Source organism: Loa loa, assembly GCF_000183805.2.
Source record: "Loa loa unplaced genomic scaffold supercont3.187, whole genome shotgun sequence".
In the NCBI taxonomy this organism is placed as follows: Eukaryota; Metazoa; Nematoda; class Chromadorea; order Rhabditida; family Onchocercidae; genus Loa; species Loa loa.
Window position 1 is genome coordinate 24,518 of NW_018108367.1, and position 10,480 is coordinate 34,997.

The 10,480-nt window shown below is 32.6% G+C and overlaps 1 protein-coding gene across 1 annotated transcript in view; it reads right to left on the reverse strand.

Moving 5' to 3' along the window:
* The window catches only part of LOAG_18068 (TAZ zinc finger family protein), a 16,798-nt gene extending 12,723 nt beyond the window's left edge, over positions 1-4,075 (reverse strand). The window contains exons 1-9 of the mRNA XM_020450739.1: positions 3,756-4,075; positions 2,992-3,089; positions 2,151-2,413; positions 1,866-2,010; positions 1,496-1,613; positions 1,178-1,330; positions 890-1,032; positions 631-738; positions 171-401 (exon numbers count right to left, since the gene is read on the reverse strand). Of these exons, the coding sequence (XP_020305544.1) occupies positions 171-401; positions 631-738; positions 890-1,032; positions 1,178-1,330; positions 1,496-1,613; positions 1,866-2,010; positions 2,151-2,413; positions 2,992-3,089; positions 3,756-3,813 (1,317 nt within the window). The 5' untranslated portion in view covers positions 3,814-4,075. The remainder of the gene's footprint in view (positions 1-170; positions 402-630; positions 739-889; positions 1,033-1,177; positions 1,331-1,495; positions 1,614-1,865; positions 2,011-2,150; positions 2,414-2,991; positions 3,090-3,755) is intronic.
* Positions 4,076-10,480: the final 6,405 nt, after the last annotated feature.

A 10,480-nucleotide genomic window follows, 5' to 3' on the forward strand; every position in this document is an offset into this window, starting at 1 on the left:
CTGTGGAAAATGCTGTTAGATCTGTGGAAAATGCTGTTAGATGTTTTTTTATCGACATGTAAATTCTGGACCATACATTTTCTTAGCTTCTGTTAATTTCTTGATGCTTGTAAAAATTTTCTCATTGGTGAATTTTACGAAAATTAAAAATGTACAAAAACAAATATTACTTGTTGCATTTGGCCAGTGGCTGAAGCATTTGCTGCTGACATCTGAGGAGGCGGCAAATTTGGCGGTATTCCAGATTTCGGACCGGGAGCTCCTGCTACCGTCGCTGTTGGCGTACTCATTTGTGGTGGCATTACATTTCCATGAGTTAATGATGATGACGGCGGTGGTGGTGGTTGTTGTTGTTGCTGTTGTGGCGATATTGTCGAATGCTCCATCATATGCGGTATCATCTGAGGATAACAAAAACCGACATGAGGTTTTTAAAAAATTTTTTGAAGCTTCTTATTCATGGTATCAATTAACAAGTACTGCCGCTAATCAATTAAATAATTAATGGTGTGAGGTGAAGTGATTACAGTGATGTAGGTTTTCTAAAGAATACTTGAATGAAATTCAGAGCGTGAGAAACCTATGCAAGGTTTTGGAGAAATTAGTTAAGTTTTTATTTTTCGAACTTACCGTACTATTCTGTTGAATCGGTGGCGCAGTTGGTGTATTAGTGTAAGGCATTGGTTGATTTCTAGCTACCATATGGCTTTGTGGCAACTGTGCATAATTTGGGGATGCCTTAAACTGATTATGTGAAGAGACAAAAGCATTACTGCAAGGAGACACAAGATAATCAGAGCTTTACGGTTCTAGCTAAAGACCGTAAGTTTCTGAATTCTACCTTACCCAGTGATTACTTTGCAGACAGAAAATCACATAAATTACTAACTCCCGTTTGCGTCTGCGAAATACCATAAGGATCGGATGCGCGTTGAGGTGGTATAGCATAACCACCTTGATCATATGGTGGACCTTGTTGGACCATAACTGTTCGCATCATTTGTCCACCTCCCTGCTGCATTGTTATCATGCCTATAAATCAGAGGCAATATATTTTGGTATTCCACAAATTTAATAATCCAACAGATGGGTTACATATTTAATGAAAAGAAACATTTTCCGCCCTGATGCTTTTTTCAAGTACACCCATGGTTTTAACAAAATGATCGATGAAAACCTTGATGAGCAGCTCTGATTCGGGGAGCTGAAGCTCCATTAAGCATTACGGGTGCATTACCCCGTGCTAAACTCATAGATTGTGGTGCTGCACTACGTGTAGCAGCCGCATAAACCGCCCGAGAACCTGTATTTGCATACACTGGTCGAGAACCTGTAAGTAAATTTTCGCATTTTTTATAAATTTCAATCGCACCACTGCAATCTTCCTCAAGATCTTAGGAGAAAACGTTTGACAACGTTTTTGCATAGTTTGAATATCCCATTGCACTAATAATATTCTATTAATGCAGAAATATGAACTATAAAATGAACGAACCGGATTGCTGATACGCATATGAAAGAGATTGTGGAGATTGTTGATTAGGCGGTGGCATCATTTGTGAGGCAACGTAGTTGCCTTGCTGAGTTGGATGCCCTAGCTGAGGACCACCACCCTAAAAGCATTCAAGTTTCGAAAAGTGATTAAAGTTAGGAACAAATCTATAATTTTTAACATGAGCATTAGAGCATTCAGCATCGGAAGAAGTACGACATAACACTGAAGCTACAGTATCCCCAACCTACTTTTCATATTCAATAGCTTTCTATCAAGCAAAAGCTTTTATGGAATATTGCATTCCACTTCACCAATAACCAGAAACTAATAAAGTTTTTAATTTACGTAATCATGAATTTGCTAATTATACCGGTTGCATAGTCATGTCGGTGTGACTTGCGGGTCCGTACATTTGAGGTCCAGTAGCTCGTAATCCTCGTGGTCCAGCAGACAGAGCTACATTTGGAGGACAATTTGCTGATGCCATCATCGTGGCACCACTTGTCACTGGACTCCTAAAATGTACTCCCTTTTATTGCATGAAATCAAACTTAAATTAATTCTGCGGAAGAATTTAGAGTGAACATTAAATAAATGTTATTTTGCAGCATTTGTCAGGAAAATTTATATTGCAATTTCACATAGAAAAATCAACCTTGTCTGATACTGAGTAGTGTAAGGTGGTCGTGGACTATTTAACGTTTGATTATTTTGGTTGGAAGGATTTAATAACAACTCTTGCAAAACACTGGGTTGTGATGGAGCATTTTGCTGTGACTGGGCATGTGTTTGTGGTGGTGCACCGGCTTGAGACTGTATCACTGACGCTGGTCCCATATAATTCCCATGACTAACTGAGGGTGGTTGACTTGTAGCGCCAGTGGAGCCAACTGATGATGGTCCGGGCCCATTATTCGCCTGAAAATGACTTCAGTGATTGCATGGGAAAGTTTCAATCTTTTATTAGTACAACAGTTTAAACAAAAAAAAAAACGGAAGATATCATTCATAAATGATATCTTCCGTGTTTTTTATTCTATTCTTCTACCACAAGTAGATTAATGCTGTTCGCAATAACCTAATAATTTTTACCACACATATTACCAACTAAGTTTTCGCTGCAAATATCGTTAACTTATCAAGCAACAGACTGAAACCGAAAATTATTTTATGGCAACAGACGGGGGGATTTCATACACTCCAGATGGACTAGAAGATGCCCACTCTCGAAAGTACCAGAAGATGCAGAGTCACCTACTCAGATTTTGGTCAAACTTCAAGATACTGAGATTTCGTGATGCAGCTAATTACAAATTTTCCATTGATGAAATCGTATTGGGTAACTTCATAATTTTAGACATTGCGAGATATTTCCGAAAAAGAATCAAACTAATACAATTCGATGAAATGACAAATCAAATTATGAACATCCAAAGAGGTCTTTGAAATTTAAATTTAGCATCGCAAAATACGAAGGATATGAAAAAACACCATACCGACATATGAACACTGGATGGTGTTTGAGACATCGTCTCCAGAATCGACGGCAACGGCTCCAATTTCTCTAGTTCACTCAACGGATCATCATCAAAATCTGTAACACTCAGCTTGAAATAGTTTACAAAATTCAAAGTGACTAAAATCAAAAACAAGATTTGATAACAAGGTTTAACAGTAAGATAACTGATGATATGTAACAAAAATTTCATAACACTGAAAAGTGTTAAATCTGAATTCGTTAACACAGCATAAGCTAAAGAACGACATTCTCTCAAGATTTCTAGAAAAAAAAGGTGGAAAGATTATTCATTCTGCTGTTATTAGTAAATACAAGGTAATGAAACAAATGATACGTCTCTGTTCTATCACTGTTTCGAAATACAACTTATTTTGTTCTGTATTTTGGTTTAGGAAAAAGAACTCATTAGAAAATAAGAACTTTCAGAAATGTAATTTCACACAAATTTCAGAACGATTACTGAAAAAACAACTCCCAAAAATATTGGTCTACCTTCTGAGAAAATATAAATCATGAAAAAATGACTGAAATTAATTCAGAAACCAATAATGAATAATCCTTACTATTGTGTCATTATTACAGCCTCAACCCAAAACCAATTAAAAAACTATCAGCTTACTACTAAAGTGAACTATAGAAATATTCTGTTCTAGGTTAGAATCTTACGCTTTCATTAACAGCTGTAGTGCAATTTTGAAAGTTCAAGTCGAGTAAAAACTTCAATGGTCAATGATAACTAACCTGACGGTGATGACAGCTTCGGTTTTTTCGCCGATGGTTCATCAAGAACATCAGTCATTTTTACCAGCTTCGATTGACTGAATGATACAACAAATTGAGTCTAATTCAAGATAGAAAATGATAGTTCATCTGAGGCTAAGCCTCAATGGGCTAATAAACTTATACGGTTATCGCCAGCAAGATAACCCTTTGTTCAGCAGTAAATTTCTTGTTGCAATTTTATGCGTAAACGCCGAATAGTAATGAATAGATACGGTTAATAAAGATAACACTGTGGATAAAACTGTTTTGCAATACTATTTTTTAATCGTTTCTTCATCAAAATTTGATATATACGATACGATGTGTCCACAAATGTGACTGGATCAGCCAGATCAATTACAGAGCCAATTTCTGCTGATAAGAGTTTGCGTCCTTTGAGTAACTAGTACAATCTGAAAAACGATACATGGGTTAACTCCTTTGTATCTTGCAAGTATTCAAACGTTCACCGCATAACAAGGCTTAAAGTAACAAAACTTTTTAGTAATACCCCTTCATTAATAAACTCGAAACATTTCCTAACCAAATAATCTTTAGTGTAATTAGAAAATTTTTCGATTTCTCTTTCAGAATTACTAATCTCAGAGTTCTTCCTGGTATTCTTCCACCCTCCTAATCTTTATCCCGAGATTATTCATGCATCATCCCAGAATTATCCGGAAAAACTTCCTTTCACATTTCGAGATTTTTCATCCATACTCCCGATCATCATCTTGAACTTCTTCACTTCCTAATAAGTATCGAATATTCATGGGTAGCACAAGTATAACAATGTCTACCCCAAAAATACGTTATAGCGTTAATCATCATCCTTTTAAAAGAACAACGTTCTTCTGATTAACTGCCGAACTTTTCAAGTTCGTTAACTTTCAAAAGCATTGCCTTATGTTCCAGGTATATATAATTCGAATCATCGAATAAAAAAAGAAAAAAACTTCACCTACACAACTAAAAATTATCAATAGTATAGGAGCATGCATTATTCAACAACCAATCATAAACAAGCATAGTCAGTAAATTTCCCTTATTTGTGTCAGTCATATTGAGGTTTTATTTCCATTGCAAAATACAACCAACTCCAACATGGTAATCTTATTTAGCTATCAAGCAAATAACCTTCCGGCAAATAATCGAATCTTTCCCACATACATTGTTTGATTTCAGAATTATATGATAAGTTTCAGAATTTTATGAATTTCCACCATAGCTAACAATCTCCATGGTATATTTAATTATATGAATAAGAACATATATATTCTCCGTCCGAAAAATCCTAACAATTACCTCATTAATGTAATAAAAACAAAAATAAACTCCACGAAAAAGATTGCAAAAGATTTCACATTATAAGTAATCATTTTTTGAAACATAATCATAACATGTAAGTGATAAGGTGATAAATTGTAAAACAAAATGACTTGCATATCATACATTCTTATCATAAACATGGTTTAAAAAAAGTAAGAATATAAGTTCATATCAAGACAGCAAATTATGCTTTAAGCAAGTACATCTTATGGTACAACAAAAGCGACAGAAAAAAAAAAGATTGATAAGTTGGGATGCATGCATGTTTTGCATTTGCATTTGCGTTTCTATCGCGCAGCATATGATTGCAAAGGATGGGAAAAAACGCACGCGCATCAAGGAGTTAGTTGATTTGGAAAAAAGATGAATGCCGCATAAAACAACACTGGTCAGCTGTCCACACGCAAATACGTACACATACACATGCATACATACACACACACACGCACGCACACATTTGCATGCATGCATGTATGTGTATGTATGTATGTGTGTATGCATGTACAGACAATGCTATTTGCATTGGAGGCGTAATATTTGTAATAGATGAAGAGACAAACGGAACATTGGAGGAAGAGGGAGATGAAAGTATCGTAAAGAGTATATTACAATAATAAAAGGATGACAAAAGATGATACAAAATAGGGAGCGTTCGAGAGATGAAAGGAAAAAGAGGAAGAAGGGAGGATTCCGTTGATATCATAGCGACGCATGCGCGTTGCAATAGAGGAAAAAAAGATATGTAGGATAAAAAGGAAAGAAAAAAGAGAAAGAAGAAGAGAAATAAGCGAAGAAGAGGAGTATTAGAATGAGCAAAAGTAAACGAAAAGGGAGAGAGAGAAAGGAAGAGGAAGAGCTTTTGGAGGGAATGCAAGCAAGTACATTAGCACTTGTAGTAGGCGAGAGAGAGAGAGAGAAAGAGGAAGAGGAGATGAAAGATGAATGAATGAGAGTGCAAGAAATGTTGCACGCAACGCGAATTCCTCTGCCATTCACGGTTTGAAACTTTCGATTGAACTGTGGTTGAATTGAACAGAACGAATGAAACAGAGCGGAAGAGATGTAAAGAAAAAGAAGTGTAAACAAAAAGAAGTGTGCAAGAGAAGAAAACACAAGGAAAAAGGAATAACAAGCAGGAAGATAGAAAAAAAGAATGTAAGAAGAAAACAATGAAAAGGCATTACGGAGAATAGTACAAATTATGCATGAGAATTATTTGCAGAGATGAAAAGTTGATAGTGGAGAAAATTGAAAGGGTGAGAGAGAAGAGAAAGAGGGAGAAAGATAGAGAGTAGGGGAATAAAAATCAAAAATTTGGACAAGTCCACACAAGTTTCGTATATTATTGCCTTTGAACCTTTTCTTTTCCGAACGGCTCAAATTGTATCCAACCATTCATTCTATCAAACTGACACAGACAGGTAAACACACAGATAGACAAACAGATATCATGCATACATGTAGAAACGAACAGATACATACATACATGGAAGAAGTAAGGGAACGAAGGCGAGAGAGAGAGGGAGAGAGAGAGAAAGAGAGAGAGAGAGAAGACCGCAACGCGCTCCAATGGAAGCTACTGCCTGGCCTGTGTATGCTATAGCCGAAGACAAGTTGTGATAAGCACTTGGGTTCCTGACATGAATAAATGCATTAGTTGTGGGACTCATTTTGTCTAGTGCAGCGTTATAGGCATTTAAATAACAGGCATAATTTGGAGACATTAACGATTTTTGGGATTGAAGGGATAGGGAAGGGTAATCCGGCATCCGACGAATTATTGATTGGGGTTCGAAGGTTACGATGAATCTGATATCCGGAACGAATCATTTCGGGGCTTTCCGGATATAAACAATACGAAAAGATATTAATTACTGCAATTTGTAATTGGGATGTCTAATTTTATGCAAAACTATGAATGATTTTTTTGTTTAGATTAATCTGATATCTAGAGCGAACCATTTCAGGATGTTCCGAATATGTGTAATAGAAAAAAAATGTAGAAATTATTCCAATTTGGAATTGGGAGTACTTAATTTTGTGCAAAACTATGAATAAAAAACGAGCAAAAAAAAGTGGAAGCAAATCATTTAACCATAATAACAATTCCTTCTCTACTTTCTTCTCTTCCTAACTATCGTCTTCTTTCCCGGTATTTCCTCTGCTTGTAATTATCTGAGTGCATTGATAAGCTTTGTTTTTCCTTGTAATTCGGAATTCCGGTAATTGATGAAAACTGCAAAATTAATTCTTTGCGAAAAAATGACTCGTTATACAAATTTTATGTGACAGAAAACTAAAGGAAACAAAAAACTTTTTCAACATATGTACTTTTCTTTCCAACTTCTAATATTTTTTAGATATTTTGGATGGGATAATTATAGATTTGATTGATTTACAGTGTCAGCATTGTTCAATTATTTTAATATCATTGCTTTGAAATCTACTTGAACTTTTCTTCAGTTTCTTACCCTTTCTGAACCTTTTTTAATTTCCCTCCCACTTTATTTTGGTTTTATTTTTCAATTTCGAATTTCTTAATTTTATCCTTTGTAGGAAATTTCGAACGATATAATTTGTATAAAAGCAGCGAATAATTGTTGTTGTAGGAAATTTGAATGATATCATTTGCAAGAGTAGCAAATGATTGTTATTGAAGGAAATTTCGAATGATATAATTTGTAAGAGTAGCAAATGATGATTGTTGTTGTATTAATCAAAGAGTATAATTTCATTATTTGCAATGATGAAATTATATTCTTCGACCAATACAAATAGAGTTAGCATTATATGAATAATATTTGTAAGTATTAATTAAATGTTACATTAGTATAACATTCACAAGATGAAAAAATTTTTTCTCAGAAATTCTTTCTCAAGATTGCATTGTAATTGATAATTAGCTAGTTTTTTTAAAATCTTATCTTTTTAAATGATAATTGATAGAAAACAAACATTGAATGGTTTTATCCCATGCTATTTAATGTGATAAGTTATTTTGACTGATTAAAAAAAAAAAAAAAAAAAATTGTTGAATATGAAGAATTAAAATGTCGAGAAACAGGGGGAGAAATTGAAGGATAAATTATTTCTCCCGTTTTTATTATGAATAAATGTTTGCGCGTAAAATTTCCTTCCCGAGATATTTTGTAAACTCTCTTACAAAGATTTTTGAGGTACTCATGCCTTCAAAAGATCTGAAAAACATTAATCTTCTATTCTCATTTATTTTCTTTACTCTGTATTACAACAAATAGGGTAAAAGGAAAAGGAAAAATGAAGATTAAAGAGCACTGCAAAACTTGGATAATTTAAAATTGTTAAATTTAGACTGGATGAGTAAAATCTGAAATGAATTTGTTTACTTTAATATGAACATGTAAATATACATACAAGTACACATCACTTGCATTAAACTTCGATGAATGAAATGATCCAATTATTAACAATCGAATCGAATAATATATTTTTAAAATATAAAAGAAATCAAATATGCATGATATATGATGTCATTTGATTTTAAATATTTTATACGAAAATGATGAGTCAAAAAATATATGAAGAAATAAGATTAAAATTAGATTTAATAAGAAAATTTTGTACTAGTTATAATTTTTTTTCAATATATTATTATATCAAGCTTTGATAAAGCAAAGGTAACATAAGTAAATGTGCATGTATCTTCAATATTGCAAAGATACGGTGTTGAAGATGATATTATGGATATGGGAGAACTTTTTCAGCATTCATCTAAAATGGAATTTAAAATCTTTGACTTCTGGATCTTAATAAATCAAAGATTATTAAACAAGATGTTGCAGATATCATCTTTGGCATTTAAATTTTAATAAATGAGAAATCTCATTATATATAATTTCATCGCCATCTTTTTGTTTCGCCGATAGAATAGATTATTTTTTCTTAAATTACGTTATTAAAAATAGATTATTGAATTACGTTATCATAAATACTATCATAAATAGATTATCAAAATATTTGGATGACAAATAATAATTTTCAATAAATGAACATTTAAAATGCAAATTAATTATATGAATGAAATTACTATACACCTAAAAATTCAATGAAATTTGATATAAGATTAGGAAAAATAAAATGAGAAAGGGAGGGGGAGAAGAGAGAGAGAGAGAGAGAGAGAGAGAGAGAAAGAAATAAACTGTTAATAATGTGAAAGAAATAATTCCAAAGCCGTACTTTTTAAGCCAAAAGTCTTACCATTAATCATTCAGTAGTCTAATTAATGATTAAAATAAGTGAAAAGTTTTCTCTCAGGTAATGATTATTCGATCATTTCCAATAGGAATCTGTGCAATCAATGAAGAAAACATTACTTGTAAAATTCAGGATATCCCGGTATTTGTTTATTTCAATAGCTATGAATTGCATGTATAAGAAACATGATGTGGGAAATATTACAGTACCGAAATATCCCAGGTTAAAAACTGATTCAATATGATGAAGGATTTGTGCACATAATATAACAATAATTAAGCATAGTTAAGTATTAATTTCAATTTTTTTTCAATTTTCAATGAATTTCAATATTGATTTTCAACGTTGTATATAATCATTGTTTTCACGATTAATTAGAATTAATTTAATTAAATCCAACAAACCAATAAAGTAATAGCTATCATAGTTTTAAAGAATTTCATTCGCTTCAATATCGTAATTCTGATCTAGCTTTAGCAAACATTTGATAATTTACTTTTCAATCCAGAAAGTCGAATTGATATGCATTGCTTTATACGATTCCGGATTGTATTTCCGATTTCATGAAAAACCTATAACAGTTATTTTTCAAACTTGTTGATAATTCCATTTGTTTAACAAAAATGCGATAATTTGATTTAAAAAAAAAAAAAAATCATTAAATTGGAAAATTCATGCATTCTTGTACCTTATGCAATGTGACAAAGAGTTGCAAATTTCTCCTTATTACCATCTCAAATTTGGATAATTGAATCAATTAGCATCGAAGAGACAAAATTAGCTGTCACATGATCACAAATTAATGTCACAAATAAAATAAAATTTTTTAAAGACACCAATTTGAGGAATAACATAAAAGAATGTTACACTGTTATGATAAAAGATATTGACATATATCTTTGACAGATTTGTTTCAATGTTTGCATTGATTGGCGCTTTTGTTAGCTTACATTATTAATCTAGCGCTTTTTGTTAGCATACATTATGTATAAACAATAAGCACAAATACAATTCTATGCATAGTGATAGTATTCTACATATAATAGAAAAAGAATTTGAATGATAATTAATCCTAATTATGATAATTATAATTCAACATTGATAAATTCAAATGCAATACATTTATGATTCGTTATATTTTT